The 17,274-nt window shown below is 39.1% G+C and overlaps 1 protein-coding gene across 1 annotated transcript in view; it reads right to left on the reverse strand.

The window, feature by feature from the left end:
- LOC126195387 (protein piccolo) overlaps positions 1–17,274 on the reverse strand; it is a 645,505-nt gene that overhangs the window by 615,078 nt on the left and 13,153 nt on the right. Inside the window, exon 2 of the mRNA XM_049933978.1 lies at positions 5,020–5,204. Within this exon, the coding sequence (XP_049789935.1) occupies positions 5,020–5,204 (185 nt within the window). The remainder of the gene's footprint in view (positions 1–5,019; positions 5,205–17,274) is intronic.

Raw genomic sequence — 17,274 nt, forward strand, 5'->3', positions numbered from 1 at the left:
CGTTGTGGTTGGCAACACCTATATAAGACAAACAAGTGCCTGGCACAGTTGTTAGATCAGTTACTGCTGCTACAATGGTAGGTTATCAAGATTTAAGTGAGTTTGAACGTGGTGTTATAGTTGGCACATGGGCGATGGGATTCAGCATCTCCGAGTTAGTGATTAAGTGGGGATTTTTCCATACGACCGTTTCACGAGTGTACCATGAATATCAGGAATCTGGTAAAACATCAAATCTCGGACATCGCTGTGGCCAGGAAAAGGTTCCTGCAAGAACAGGAGCAACGACGACTGAAGAGAATTTTTCAATGTGACAGAAGTGCAACCCTTCTGCAAATTTCTGCAGATTTCAGTTTCAATACTGTGCCATTAACGAGTGTCAGCATGCGAACCACTGAACGAAACATCATCATTATGGGCTTCCAGAGCCGAAGGTCCATGTGTATATCTTCATCATCTCAGAAACTTTGAACCTGTGCTAAAATATAAGTCTTATTACACATTTCTGGGGTCATATTCTGACCAGTTCTAGGCAACAGTCGGTTTGCCTCCTTCAATCAGTATGGTGTAATGAAACTTCCTGGCACATTAAAACAGTACCAGATTGGGACTTGAACCTGGGACCTTTGCCTTTCATGGGAATGCACTCAAACCACCAAAACATCAAAACCAAGTGTGACTCATGAACCATCCTCACAGCTTTACTTCTGCCAATATCTCATCTACTACCTTCCAAACTTCACAGAAGTTCTGTATATCTTGCAGGACTAGCATTCCTGGAAGGAAAGACACTGCGGAGACACGGCTTAGCCACAGCCTAAGTGTTATTTGCAGAATGGATTTTCACTCTGGAGCGGAGTGTGGACTGATATGAAACTTCCCGCCAGAGTAAAACTGTGTCCCAGACCTGGATTCAAACCTGGGACCTTTGCCTTTTGCGGGCAAAATCTGCAAAAATTTGAGGTTGCTGTAAACATTGTCTGCCCGATCATTAACACACAACATTAACAATATGGGTCCCAATACACTTATCTGGGGCACAACTAAAGTTACTTCTAGTTCTTTTCCTAAGGATCGGGCAAGCAAAGGGCACCTACACAACCCATTATACTTTTTGCTGGTCTTTGCCATTTTCACAGTTGCTGCCTATTTTTGCCAAATTGCCTGCAGCTTCTGTTAATTTGAAAATCTATATTTTCAGAAAATGAAAAATATAGTGTTTCAATTCTTCAGGCAGGTTCTCCCTGTCTGACAGCTTAGAAGATGTATCAATGGCAGTCACAAGTACCAGATTTTAAGGGGGATAACTGTGTCTCAAAGCATAGACATAAAGCTAAATGTACACAGAGCCTTTCCTTAAAAACTGAACAGAAACAGCCGAGGAAACCTAGTCATTGAGCATTTCCTGGAAGGTATTCATGAATAGTGATATAGATTGAACTGTATCATGACAATGACTCCAGGCTTCTGGGACAACATAAATAAGATATGAATGCATAGTTTTGCAGTGATATATACTGATAAAATTTTCTTGGGCTTCCAGCCACATCCAGAGGTTTAAAATCCACAAGCTTTTGGCCGAGTTCTCCTGGGCCGTTGTCAAGTGGTGATTTATACAGTTGCGTTGTCTTCGCTGACGTCATTGGTGCTCGCTCCAGTGATGTTGTCATTGCGTGCTTGCCGCGCCCACTTCAACTTTCCAATGGCCAGGTTCCAAGTTGTGCTTAGCCGCATTCTGCTGTCTTTATTGTGAGTGTTGTCAGAAATTTTTAACTCTATCGCTTCTTTTATAACACTGTCTCAAAAACTAGTAGTTCATGTAATAACAGATGTCTCAGCAAATGCAATACGGCATCCATTTCATAAAACATGTTCCGCCACCGCTGATTTCCCAGGATACCGTAGGCGAAAACATCTCTCGTGTTCCACACGGCACTTTTCAATAGTATGTACAGTCTGTCTGATACTGAACTGTCCACACCCACATAGTATTTTATACACTCCTGGCATTCTTAGTCCAACAACATCTTTCACAGGCTTCATTAGCTGTCAAATTTTAGCCAGTGTCCTAAAAACCGTATCGATTTTATGCTTCTTTAGAAGCCTGCTAATCTTTACTGTTATTGAGCCACACAACAGCAAGAATGCAAGCTTCTTCATGCCCTCCTTGGAGGTCTTCTGCTTATGTTTCTTCGGCAAGATGGCTTGTGAAATCCGGCAGTAGTTGTAGCCGTTTCTCTGAAGACTTTCCGTAAGTGGTTCAGTTTCTTCTGAAGGCTTTCAGCATCTGAAAAGGCTTCAGCTCGATGCACCAATGTCCTCAGTACAGAACAATTCTGCGAAAGGTGGCGATAGCTGGTAGCATGCAGATATCGGTCTGTGTGGATGGGGTTTCTGATAAACACTGTGGCCGAGACACAATTTCTTTCCAGCAGACGCGGTGGTCTAGAAAAGGTAAGGCACCATCTGTCTCTACTTCTATCACGAATCTGATGTTATCATGGATACTGTTGATGTGGCTGAAAAATTCTCCCAGCTTTTGACGCCCGTGAGGACAGACAATGAATGTGTCATCGATGTAACGATAAAAGCAACTAGGCTTTGCACGAGCTGTGTCCAGGGCGATGTTCTCAAAGTACTCCATGAAGAGGTTGGCTATTACTGGAGCTAATGGGTTTCCCACTGTGATGCTGTCCATCTGGCTAAAATAATCTCTATCATACAAAAATTATGATGATGTCGAAGTGTGCTTAAATAAATCCACAACAGTGTCAACAAATAACTGAGAGAGCAAATCTAAAGACTCTTTGAAGGAAACCCGCGTGAACAATGACACCACATCATAGCTAAACATCATATCTCCCCCTCCAAGACACAAGCATTTAATTCAGCTGATGAAATCAGTCATATTCTTAATGTGGTGCTGACAATGACCCAGGTGCGGAGTAAGGAGGCTGGCCAGATGTTTAGCTAGTCTATATGTTGGTGATCCAATGGGACTTATGATGAGACGTAGAGGATTGTGTTGTGCAATCAAAACATTACGATACATCACGCTGGAACAAGCACCAGCGACGTCACTGAAGACAGTGCAGCTATATAAGGATGGCAGCAGCAATCATTCAACAGTCACCACTTGACAATGGCCGAGGCAAACTCAGCCGAAAGCTCATGGATTTTAAACCACTGGGCGTGGCTGTAAGCCCAAGAAAATTTTATCAACGTAAATAAGGAGACTGTTGAGACAAAGATGTGAAGAAACTAATGAATGGGAACAGATGCACCATGTAAGGAAGTCTCGAGCTTGGTGCGCTCTATATCTTGTCAGTCATCTTAGTCAGAAAATATGAAGGCCGACACATGTACTAGAAATCAAGTGTTGTAGAAGGTCATGATCACAGAGGAGAAATAAATACCCAAACAGTAGTACAATGGTAGATACCTTTCAGTTCAGCTGAAGCATAGACAGCAAGCTCATCCCAAACTGCAGCTTGCTATAGCACAAATCTGCCCACACATCTGGAAATGTATGTTATTACAGTTGCAAATACTTGGCAGTGTTGTGAGATAAAGTCACGGGAGTTTTCACTGAAGACTGTAATAGATGATAACATCAAGACTAGTTTCCATGAATACAAGGTAAAACAAAGCTATGGAAGTGTTGATGAAATAAGCCTGGAAGTAAGAACCAGTAAGGGGGCCACCACTGATACTCTTCTGCAATGTGTACGAAGTGATTCTTGTAAATTCTTTAATCACTAAGCCACAAAGTACTGAAAATGCTAAGACAAACTGAAGGGTGCTAATGATAATCTGCAATGAGTTCAGCAATTAAAACAGTCATTTCAAAGATCATGAAAGGTTTTCCAACAGACACCATGAAATGTATTAATACATAATAGTTAGGGTAAGTACGACATGAAGTGTTAACCCCAAGTGTCAAGCTGCCATATCTATAAGCTAATATACATTTTGTAACAACCTAATTTCAATTATCTGGTTATTTAGAATTCAGTTTACTATACTGATTCATATTCTATCATTAATTTCATTCTGACTTCAGCAAGCATAGATTTATCTCTGCACCAGATCGACCGGTACTAATCAATACTTGAAGAATAAAAAAACATAAATAATTCTCATTTTATAATTGCAGGATAGTTTTTGTAAGGACTGACATTAGCATTCCATTTGCATTTGTGTAATAAACTCGCAGAAATGTTAGGCACATTTTCCAACTAAAAATCTTCATGATACAAGCAACTTCATAAAAAACGTTGTTAGTGAGCAAAGTTTATGAATTTCAATATTAAAAGCTACAATCCGTTTAAAATTGTGATGTGGGAGGAACAAATTAATGCATAACTGAATGATGACAGTCTGTGTACACTAGGAAGATTTTGACGGTAATCCATAAATTTTCTGTTTCTAATAATGGATGACATAGGCAGTAATTGTTACAAATATATACAAGGAGTGACGAATCAGCCATGGGAGAGTCAGTTTTCCGACAGTTTTTCGTAGCCTGTTTTGGTACAGTTATACGCAGTGAACACGTGATTTTGAAAGAGGACGTCATGTGAACATGAATTTCTTGAAAATTTTCTTAGCACTACCAAATCAACAGCTACACTGTCAAGACCTCAAGCAAGTTGATGCAAATTTTAGTGGAGCACATAACTCGCAAATTCTTTTACAGTTACTGAAGCACTGGGGATTACCAAGAAATGAAGATGAGTATTTGCTAATTAACTGTCACACAGTCATCTATTTCAACCATATAACCTAGACCCAGCAGTGACCAACCGTAAGACACTGTACACCAGAGGTAGAAAATACAAAAGCAATGTTTTGCAGAGATGTAGCATCTGTTTCACTGGTGGGTATAAACATTCAGGGACGAGAATTGCTTGGAGGTAGATATTATAAAACAGTCAACATCCACAGTTATAGTAACATCGTAACACTTTCAGTCCAAGTTTACTGTTAAAGAAATATAAGATAAACAAACATGTCTACCTGGTGCTGCTGGTACACTGACTGAAGGTGGGGCAGATGGAGATTCCCTAGTAGCATGACGAAGATCAAGAGCTGCTTCTGACCCTCGTGAGTCATCTACAGACATAGCAGGTGGACACTGAAGGCGTGGTGATAGTCCTGGACGGCTTGAAGTTCCTTCTCTGGACACAGGTCGACTCGCTTCCCTGATAAACAGAGAAAAGATATTAAGTATGATTATAAGTTCAGAAATAAATGAGAAACATGGTAGTTACAGCATTATGACATGGATAGATTGCTACACACTAAATAGTGGAGATGCTGATCGCAAACAGGCACAACAAAAAGACTCTAGCAACTTAAGCTTTTGGCCATAAGACCTTCTTCTGCATTAGACAAATGCATGCACATGCACACGCACACATTCACACAAACACAACTCACACTTACAAGTGTCTCTCGCAGTCAAGGCCATGTCTGGCTTCAGCTGCCAGAGACAGTGGTCCTGTGAGTGTGAGTTGTATTTGTGTGTGTGTGTGTGTGTTTTCTCAGTTTAAATGGTCCGCGGATATGAACATAAATTTCTCGTAAATAACCAGGTTAATGGTTATCCATGTTACCAAGTTAATCCCCCCCCCATGAGCCATGGTCCTTGCTGTTGGTGGGGAGCTTGCGTGACTCAGCAACACAGAGAGCCGTGTCATAGGTGCAACCGCAACGGAGGAGTATCTGTTGAGAGGCCAGACAAACATGCGGTTCCTGAAGAGAGGCAGCAGCCTTTTCAGTAGTTGCAGGGGCAACAGTCTGGATGATTGACTGATCTGGCCTCGTAACACTAACCAAATCGGCCTTGCTGTGGTGGTACTGCGAACAGCTGAAAGCAAGGGGAAACTAGAGCCATAATTTTTCCCGAGGGCATGCAGCTTTACGATATGGTTAAATGATGATGGCGTCCTCTTGAGTAAAATATTCCGGAGGTAAAATAGTCCCCCATTTGGATCTCCGGGCGGGGACTACTCAGGACGACGTTGTTATCAGGAGAAAGAAAACTGGCATTCTACATATCGGAGTGTGGAATGTCAGATCCCTTAATCGGGCAGGTAGGTTAGAAAATTTAAAAAGGGAAATGGATAGATTAAAGTTAGATACAGTGAGAATTAGTGAAGTTCGGCGGCAGGAAGAACAAGACTTCTGGTCAGGTGAATATGTGGTTATACATACAAAATCAAATAGGTGTAATGCAGGAGTAAATTTAATAATGAATAGGAAAATAGTAAAGCGGGTAAGCTACTACAAAACAGCATAGTGAATGCATTATTGTGGCCAAGATAGATACAAATCCCACTACCACAGTAGTACATGTTTATATATCAATTAGCTCTGCAAATGATGAAGAGATTGATGAAATGTATGATGAGATAAAAGAAATTATTCAGAGAGTGAAGGAAGACGTAAATTTAATTGTCATGGTTGACTGGAACTCCGTAGTTGGGAAAGAAAAACAAGGAAACGTAGCAGGTGAATATGGAATGGGAGTAAGGAATGAAAGAGGAAGCCGCCTGGTAGAATTCTGCACAGAGCATAACTTAATCATAGCTAACACTTGGTTCAAGAATCATAAAAGAAGGTTGTATACATGGAAGAAGCCTGGAGATACTGGAAGGTCTCAGATAGATTATATAATGGTAAGACAGAGATTCAGGAACCAGGTTTTAATTTGCAAGACATTTCCAGGGGCAGGTGTGATTAAAAGTAGATTAAAACTGAAGAAACTGCAAAAAGGTGGGAATTTGAGGAGATGAGACCTGGATAAACTGAAAGAACCAGAGGTTGTAGAGAGCTTCAGGGAGAACATTAGGGAACGATTGACAAGAATGGGGGGGGGGGGGGGGGGAAGAAATACAGTAGAAGAAGAATGGGTAGCTTTGAGAGATGAAATAGTGAAGGTAGCAGAGGATCAAGTAGGTAAAAAGACGAGGGCTAATAGAAATCCTTGGGTAACAGAAGAGATATTGAATGTAATTGATGAAAGGAGAATATATAAAAATGCAGTAAATGAAGCAGGCAAAAAGGAATACAAACATCTCGAAAATAAGATCGACAGGAAGTGCAAAATGGCTAAGCAGGCATGGCTAGAGGATATGTGTAAGGATGTAGAGGTGCATGTCACTAGGGGTAAGATAGATACTGGCTACAGGAACATTAAAGAGACCTTTGGAGAAAAGAGAACCACTTGCATGAATATCAAGAGCTCAAATGGAACCCCAGTTGTAAGCAAAGAAGGGAAAGCAAAAAGGTGGAAAGAGTATATAGAGGGTCTATACAAGGGCGATGATCTTGAGGACAATATTATAAAAATAGAAGAGAATGTAGATGAAGATGAAATAGGAGATATTATTCAGAGGACTGAAAGACCTAAGTCGAAACAAGGCTCAGGGAGTAGACAACATTCCATTAGAACTACTGACAGCCTTGGGAGAGCCAGGCCTAACAAAACTCTACCATCTAGTGACCACGATGTTTGAGACAGGAGAAATACCCTCAGGCTTCAAGAATAATATAAAATTCCAATCCTAAAGAAAGCAGATGTTGACAGCTGTGAAAATTACCGAACTATAAGTTTAATAAGTCACGGCTGCAAAATATTAACACGAATTCTTTACAAACAAATGGAAAAACTGGTAGAAGCCGACCTCGGAGAAGATCAGTTTGGATTCCGTAGAAATACTGGAACATGCGAGGCAATACTGACCCTACAACTTATCTTAGAATATAGATTAAAGAAAGGCAAACCTACATTTCTAGCATTTGTAGACTTAGAGGAAGGTTTTGACAATGATGACTGGAATACTCTCTTTCAAATTATGATGGTGGCAGGGGTAAAATACAGGGAGCGAAAGGCTATTTACAATTTGTACAGAAACCAGATGGCAGTTATAAGAGTCGAGGGGCATGAAAGGGAAGCAGTGGTTGGGAAAGGAGTGAGACAGGGTTGTAGCCTTTCCCAATGTTATTCAATCTGTATATTGAGCAAGCAGTACAGGAAATAAAAGAAAAATTCGGAATAGGAATTAAAATCCATGGAGAAGATATAAAAACTTTGAGGTTCGCCGATGACATTGTAATTCTGTCAGAGACAGCAAAGGACTTGTAAGAGCAGTTGAACGGAATGGACAGTGTCTTGAAAGGAGGATATAAGATGAACATCAACAAAAGCAAAACGAGGATAATGGAATGTAGTCAAATTAAATCGGGCGATGCTGTGGGAATTAGATTAGGAAACGAGACGCTTAAAGTAGCAAATGAGTTTTGCTATTTGGGGAGCAAAATAACTGATGATGATCGAAGTAGAGAGGATATAAAATGTAGACTGGCAATGGCAAGGAAAGCGTTTCTGAAGAAGAGAAATTTGTTAACATCGAATATAGATTTAAGTGTCAGAAAGTCGTTTCTGAAAGTATTTGTATGGAGTGTAGCCATGTATGGAAGTGAAACATGGACGATAAATAGTTTAGACAAGAAGAGAATATAAGCTTCCGAAATGTGGTGCTACAGAAGAATGCTGAAGATTAGATGGTAGATCACATAACTAATGAGGAGGTAGTGAATAGCATTGGAGAGAAGAGAAATTTGTGGCACAACTTGATTAGAAGAAGGGATCAGTTGGTAGGGCATATTTGAGGCATCAAGGGATCACCAATTTAGTATTGGAGAGCAGCATGGAGGGTAAAAATCGTAGAGGGAGACCAAGAGATGAATACACTAAACAGATTCATAAGGATGTAGGTTGCAGTAGGTACTGGGAGATGAAGAAGCTTGCACAGGATGGAGTAGCACTGTGAGCTGCATCAAACCAGTCTCTGGACTGAAGACCGGAACATCAACAACAACAACAACAACAACCAAGTTAATGTGATGCTGGTAAAGATGTCACCAAGATATTGCAGTGATCTCTACTTATTTTCAAGACAACATAACAGTAAATATTACAGCCATCTGGCCAGTATCTGCTCAGGGCACCTATCACTTATAACAACACAAATCTGATAATATCATGGATAAAATGAAACTGAGTCACCTAGCATAAAATACATTACTGATCAGCTAACATAAAATATATTACTGGTTCAATCATGGGAGTCCTAACATTCTCTGGAAGAGTCAAGTGTCAATTAGCTGATTAAAAAGAATAGGCTTATCAGTACTGATGGTTACACACCAATAAAGTTGCAATGTGTAATGCTTTACTAGAGACCAACAAAAGCTGTTTGAAGGGCTAATTAAGTGAATAATAGTTAAGTACAAATCACATACATTTTCATTTCTACTTGAATAACTGTATGTTCTGAAGATACAGAACACTGCCTAAGGCAATGAAGGCAAAGAAATGAAATACAAATTGAATTTTACTTGAGAGTTATGTAGCATGCAGTGAAATGCACATTAAACAGGCTGCATAAGTACCCCTCATTCTACACTTCACCACAATCTGTCACCAAAACCTTTCTTTTGTATTCACATTAGTTGGTTTCACTGATTCGCACCCAAATTGTTGCTTTCCACCCTAAACTAGACCTTGAGCTATGCTACAGATCAGTTCATCAGCCCAACCCAGATATCAACAGGGAACAGTATCACAATATATCCAAATCTGCACTTATAACTATTGATTTATTCAATGATTATTGTACTGTATTCTGTAAACCTCATGACACAGGTGAGCCTTCAGAGATGTAGAATGAGTCAAGCAGAACATTAATAGGCAAAAGCAGCCACTGCAGGCTCCTCCTGTAAACACACCTATTACTTAATGGTAATTAATCTGCCATTCATTCATCTGGATATTATTATAAATATTATTTGCACACAGAGTGAAGTTGATTATGCATATAACCAGATTTGGATATCACACTGCTCTGCAGTATAGTCTGCTGTGTAGCTTGGGTTATCAGTTAAAAGCCAGATACTAATGTCAAGACCTTTAGTATTTTGGAGTACTTATTTTCCATGCTGCAGTATAGGCTATACAATAGTGGCAGTTATTTTCATTTTATAATAAATTTCAAAAAAATAAAATAAAGAAAGGGTTACCATGCATCAACCTAACTGAAGATACTGCTGTCTACCAAACTCATTAGAAGTAAATACGGCTATATTTCTCACATACTTCTGTCACAGAATGTTAGCTCTACATTAATTCCCAATCCCTGTGTCTTGGAGACCAAATGAATATTCCACGCAATACAGTCACAACACGTCAAAATTTATTATTTTCTGGTAACTGTATCAATGCAACAGTCAACATCATAATCAGCATGATCATTGCTCAACCAAAATCACCACCACCACTATATGTACACAGAATTAGAATGGAAAACATAATCAGAAAATTGAGAGTGTAATATTTAGTTTGGTCATGGGAGAACTTACAGTACTTGTAGAGTAATTAGACATTATAACAGACTCTTTCGCAGCAATTAGGACAAACTGCAAATATGACACAATTACAGAGATAAGAATAACTGTTTTGGCCTCATAATGGGGACTAAACTGTCAGTGGACCATCAAAAAACAGCAGCTCTAATATTCAGATTAAATCCGTAGGATACTACAGGAAACATGAATGGCCTCATTTTATTCACAAAATTAAATTGATATGAGAACAATTATACCAAAATTTGAAGTAACACATGGAATGCAGTCAAATCAAATGATAAATAAAAAGAGAGACTGGCTCTATAAGTTTTCCATGTAAAGCTATGGCCCTGCTCTGTTGCTTTTCACTGTTGACAATTGGTAGGTACAGAAAAAGTACTGCGTCATCACTCAAACCTCCAGGTACTGTTATTTCTCTCAGTATCACTGACTTACCTTCATCAACTACTTGGTAATTATTTCCTGCAATTCAGTTTTCGAGTGTTCGGGTCCACTTTTAATTTACAAAATTTACAGTGTAACTTAAACTTCATCATAGCAGTTTCAGGTGCATAAATTTAACTACTGACATTTAACCATCACTTCAACTCAAGACAGGAAGTTGTTCTATTGCTTGTGCATGTGTGGATGTGTGGATGGGTGGGGGGAGGGGCAGCAGGAGGAGGAGGAGATTGTGTACTTCAAAGCTTCATAAACCTTTGATTTTTAACTCCCTTCACATCACTTACTTTGTATTTCAAACAACAGTACTCCCATACCTGAATTTGAATACATTTTGTGATGGTACCTCAACTGACAGACCAGTACAAGTATGAACTCAATGTGCTAATGTCATACACTCAGACTAACAAAAGAAACAAGGCTTTTCAATATGTTTGGTTTAATTACAGCAAGCCTGAAACCAGAGACAAGCACTCAATCACACAGTGTGATCCCTGTACAACTGATTGCGCACTGTAAGTTACAACATCCAAGCTATCGCAAAGATAAGATAGAAGTCCCCGATCAACAATCTGTAATATCAGACAGTGCTATTATTGCGTATAGGCATGAGTAAATTAAATAAGGTTTTTGTCATCAATTATTTTACTATATCATACGCATGGATGATGTGGGGGTCGCCACAAAGTACTCTCAGAAAAATACGACTTGCTTCACACAAGGCATCACAGAACCCAAAACACTTCGGAAATTTCATTTTTATACACCTGTCTCAGTCAAAATTCAACTGGAAGTCTCTCCAGAAATACTATGCAGGTAGCTTACCAGATATGAGACCTTGATACCCCGAAACATTTTCAAGCTCTTAAGAACAAAGTCAGCAGATGAAATCCATTTATGGTGAGTTTCACGTAATACATTCAGTTTTCTAATGTCTGGATTTTAACAGCATTTTTATATTAAACTGAAAATCATAGTTATAAAAGTTAATTTGCAGGCTACTGCATACAGCATAAGTAGTCAATCTGTAGTGAGCCACTAAATAAAAGATTCTGTAGCATATAGTGATTGCAAAACACCCATGTTAATTTAAAACATTTTCATTTGATATTTATCTGCCTGGTATTATTTCATAACAAAATTCCCACAAAGTATGCTAATAACCACAATATGTCTTGTGTGTAGTATCATTTTGAAAGTAGGCCTAGTCAAGTACAATTATACATGTTGGCAGAAGCATTGCTGCCAATTTTGAAATTGATTCCAGATCTCTTTTATTAGAGTGTTTAATATCATCTGTGCTTCTGTTTGAAATTTTTGAACTGTTTCAAGTATTAATCGGCTCAACTTGATTTTCACCTTGCAGAAGAGAGATAAGGCTACTAATACATTTGGTGAGCATGGTACACAAGGAAAACCTTCACCTTGGTATTAACCAAAAACACACGCTATTTGTGTTCCACTTCACTGAACTGATCTTTTCCTGCCATCCCTTACTCGAATTACACCACAACAGAAATCTTTACGTACTTACTGGCCATGAACGGTTAGTTCTCAATCAACAATTCCATTAACATCAAAGAAAGAGATGAATGACTCAGTGCTGTTTAGTTGTAGGCTCGTAGTCAAGAAGTCAACTACCGTCAGAAAGGAGAAACTCCAAAAGAAAGTTTGGATCCTCTTTGGGATATTGTAGAAGTTTTCTGCAGACTTGCTAGCAATACTATTCCTGTCCATATCTCCATGTAGCATGTACTTAACCACATGCCTCAGCAAATTCAGTTTGTCCAACAAACATCTTGGTAATTGATTGTAACTTCATTCATGGTGTGTTCAAGATATGGTATATGGTCAGTTTAGTGTTACAAAATTTTCTTGTGTTGCGTCAGTTGACATGCACTCCAAACTGCCATCAACTGCTGATGTCACGCCATATTAAGGACACTCGTAAGGAAGACAGATTTGTGTGTAATCTAAAACCTATTCACAACGAACTCATTAAAATTTTGGCTGTTTGTAGAGCACTTTTTCCAAGTACAAAACAGAATATTATACACAAGTGATTCTTTAAGTGAATGATTGCCAAAGTTCAAACTTGAAGAAGAATCACAAAGGAAGTATGTTCACCAAAGGTAAAACCAAATAATCAAATTCAGGGAGGGTTTACAGAAAGCTTCCCAATAGCATTTTAATGTATTGATAACAATTCACATGATACATTCAAATTTTTGGAGTATCTGCATGATGTTTACACAACAAAACCCGAATGGCAAGTTCAAATGTTTTCTTAGATGTACACAGATTTAGTGGAAATACAGAATGAGTATAACTACACTTAAAAACTCACCATACAGCAGAGATACTGAGTTGCAGAAGGGCACAAGAAAAAGATTCTATGCCTATCTGTGACTCAGCATCTCTGCTATATGGTGAGTAGCAACTTTCCTTCTCGTAATATTGTTACACTCCATCCTGGATTTTCCATTGTTTGATACACTTAAAAACTAATACATAATGTCCCATTGTCTTGACAAACATTTTAGCTGTTCCAAATGACACATAATACTAGGTACAAAAAGCTGATTGAAACCTGAAATTGATAGCAGTGAAATTTTGAGGGGAAATTTAAGTATACATGGAAACAACAGGCAAATGGGAAATGGATGTGGTTTTCTTGTCGCAATAGACACGAAACTCAAATCCACTGAGGTAGAAATTGAAGCTGCATCTGAGATTGATTGGGCAAGACTCAGTATCAGGGGTGGAGGTAAAATGATAACTGAAGCCTTCTGTTTCCCACCAGACTCATCTCCTAATGTAACTGAAAACTTTAGACAAAACCACAGTTCACCAGTATGTAATTCCCCAATGATACTGTAATCATTGGTGGGCACTTAAATCATCCAACAATGAATCTGCAAAATGACAGCTTTGTTAGTAGTGGGGCTGATAAGAGAGCCTGTGATACATTACTAAATGCCTTCTCTGAAAACTGCCTAGAATAGATAATTCGGAACCCCACTCATGATGGGAATAGAGGGTGTTCCATTTATCTGATGACTGCTCGTGCAGTGCAGTAGATACCAGGCAGCCAGTGGTCCACTGCCCAGTGATCAAACGCCATGTCACCCGTCTACTGATGTGGTACGACATGATTACATCTAAAATATAAGCAAATAAATTTTGTATTCACCCATATCACACAAGGAGGTGCTGGAACTGCCTGCCATTATTTTCCACGCATTTCTGATATCTACTCAAGAAATTGATAGTAACACAATGTAATTCTCATGAGATATCGAATAATTGATTCACATATATTATTCTTGAGTTCCTCTATCATGTGAGGATTTGTTGTGTACTCTTTGTCCCTCAGTGCACCTCACAAATAGAAATTGTACAGAGTTAAATCAGGACTTCTAGTGGGCCAGATATTGTTACTAATCACTCTTTCATCAAACACATTGTGAATTGTGGGCAAAAAAACATTGACTGTATGAGCCCTTGCCGAATCCTGTTGAAAAAATTTGAAGCTTCATTCTCTTTCGCTCAGTTCATTACAAAACAGTTGCAAAATTGTTTTGCACATATCTTTCACTTGTAACTGTGTCATTAAAAAGAATTGGACCTATTATTCTGTCACTGATAACTGTGCACCACACTCCTATTTTCTGATCATTAATGAGTTCCTCATGAAGCACAACAGGTCTATCTGCACTCCAATGTCAACAGTTTTGGGAATTAACATACCTGTGCAAATGGAAACAAGCCTCGTGTGAAAACAGAATGAGGTAAGGGTCCATTTCACCATCACGCACTTGTTTTAAAACCCGTTCACAAAACTTAACTCTGTGCGCAGGATAATCAGGTTCTTGTACTACTGATACTTTATAGGGCCTTAGCTGAAAAAGCTTAGCACCTTTTTGGACAGAGGAACACAATATTTGTGTTTGCTGCGAAAGACATATAAGAGACATTTTAGGGGAATTTTCAGGCAGTATGCAATGTCATCGAGACGAGCTTCTCTGAGCACTGTACATCGCCGTTTAGGCTTCTTGTCTTGAACACATCCCATTTTATGAAATTTATTCACTAATTTGTGAACTGCTTCACGACTCGGAATTAGAGCACCTGGAAACTTCTGTCCAAACAATGTCTGAGCAGTACAAGCGAACTCTGTAAGCACACATGAATCATAAACACACACCTGTTGCGGTATTGACTAATTTGTTCTTGCCACTGTTGCATTCGCAAACTTCACTGTTACACTAGTGATGCCTGTTTCACTACTTGAATGACACCAGCTGACAAGGCGCTTATATCTGTACAGCTTTCAGGCCAAAACCCACAAAAAAGGGGGGGGGGGGGCATAAACAGAGATTACTACATAACAGGAGAAAAGCATGGGGCTACTATATATAGCTAGGTGCTGAATGAAACGCATTTGGCTGTCAACAGAGCAACGTGTGACACTTACAATAACTACCGAGCAGAATATTGTCAAATGATCTCTCCAAAACCCAAAGAAATTCTGATTGTACGTAAAGGCTGTTAGTGGCACCAAAGCTAGTGTCCAGTCCCTAGTGAATGAGACTGGAACTGAAACTGAGGGTAGCAAAGCAAACACTGATACGCTTAACTCCATTTTCAAATGTTCCTTTACCGAGAAAAACCCAGGAGAATTACCTAATTTAATCCTCATACCTCTCGAAAGATGAGTGAAATAAGTATTAGTGTTATAGTTTTGTTGAGAAACAGCTGAAATCGTTAAAACTGAACAAAGCTCCAGGGCTCTGTGGAATCCCTGAGAGATTCTTTACTGAATCTGTGGCTGAGTTAGAAGAAGGATCAACTATAATCCATCATATATCCTCCGAACAAGAAAGCGTGCCCTGTTCTTGGAAAAAAGAACAGGCCACACCCTTGCACAAGGACTAGTAGAAGTGATTCATGAGACTACTGTCCAGTAATCTTAACACGGTTTTCTTGTAGAATCTTCTGAGCTCAAACATAACAAGGTATCTCAAATAGAATGGCCTCCTCAATGCCAACTACCATGGATTCCAAAAGCAGTGCTCATGTGAAACCCAACTCTAGTACGATTATGTGGAGTATCAAGTAAGATTTGTGACTGGATTGAGGACTTTTATGTCAGGAGAACACATCATTTTATTTTGGATAGAGAGCCATGTCAGATGTAAAAGTAACTTCAAGTGTGCCCCAGCGAAGTGTGTTGGGACCCTTGCTGTTCATATTATATATTAATGAACTTGCAGACCATATTAATAGTAAAATTAGGCCTTTTGCAGATGATGCAGTTATCTATAATTAAATACTATCTGGGAGAAGCTGCATAAATATTCAGTCAACTTTTGATAAGATTTCAACATGGTGCAGACTGTGCCAACTTGCTCTAGATGTTCAGAAATATAAAAACTTGCACTTCATGAAACGAAAAAACATAGTATCCTATGACTATAATCAATGAGTCACTACTGGAATTGGCCAACTCATGCAAATACCTGGATGTCACACTTTGTAGGGATATGAAATGGAGTGTTCACACGGCTCAGTCGTGGATGAAGCAGGTGGTAGACTTCAGTTTACCGGTAGAATACTGGGGATGTACAATGTCTATAAAAGATATTGCTTACAAATCAGTTGTGCGACCCATTCTAGAATACTGCTGAAGTGTTTGAGACGTGTACCAAATAGGACTAACAGGGGATATTGAACATATATGCAGAAGGACTGCACAAATGGACACAGGGACCCGTGGGAGAGAGTTACTGAGGTCCTGAAGAAACTGAACTGGCAGACTCTTGCTGATAGGCATAAACTAACCTGAGAACATCTACTAATGAAGTCTCAAGAACTGGCTTTAAATGATGACTCTAGGAATATACTAAAACCCTGTATCTATCGCTCACATTGAGATTGTGAGGATAAGATTAGAATAATCCAAGCACGCACTGAGGCATTCAAACAATCATTCTTCCTGAATTCCATATGTGAATAGAACAGCAAGAAACCCTAATAACTGGTACAATGGAATGTACCCTCTGCCATGCACTTCACACTAGTTTGAAATGCACACATGTAGATGTAGACAGAGATGAGCACAATTCTAATTTCAATATTCTTATCTTCAGGAAAAATCATATTTGGCTTTAGACTTATCATACATCCAATCAACTCGTGCATTTTGAATTAGGGACTACAATTCACTACCGTTCGAACTGCTTGATTAATTGTGCCAAACAATTTTTCTTGACACATCTACATCCAAACCAGAATAACAAAGTTAGTTATCAATATTTGTTTACAGGACAGCTATCATAGCAACAACCAATCAGAGCACGTGTTTAGTCACACCTTCTGCTCTGTGCATTATCTGTT

This window comes from Schistocerca nitens, chromosome 7 (genome assembly GCF_023898315.1).
Source record: "Schistocerca nitens isolate TAMUIC-IGC-003100 chromosome 7, iqSchNite1.1, whole genome shotgun sequence".
Classification (NCBI taxonomy): Eukaryota; Metazoa; Arthropoda; class Insecta; order Orthoptera; family Acrididae; genus Schistocerca; species Schistocerca nitens.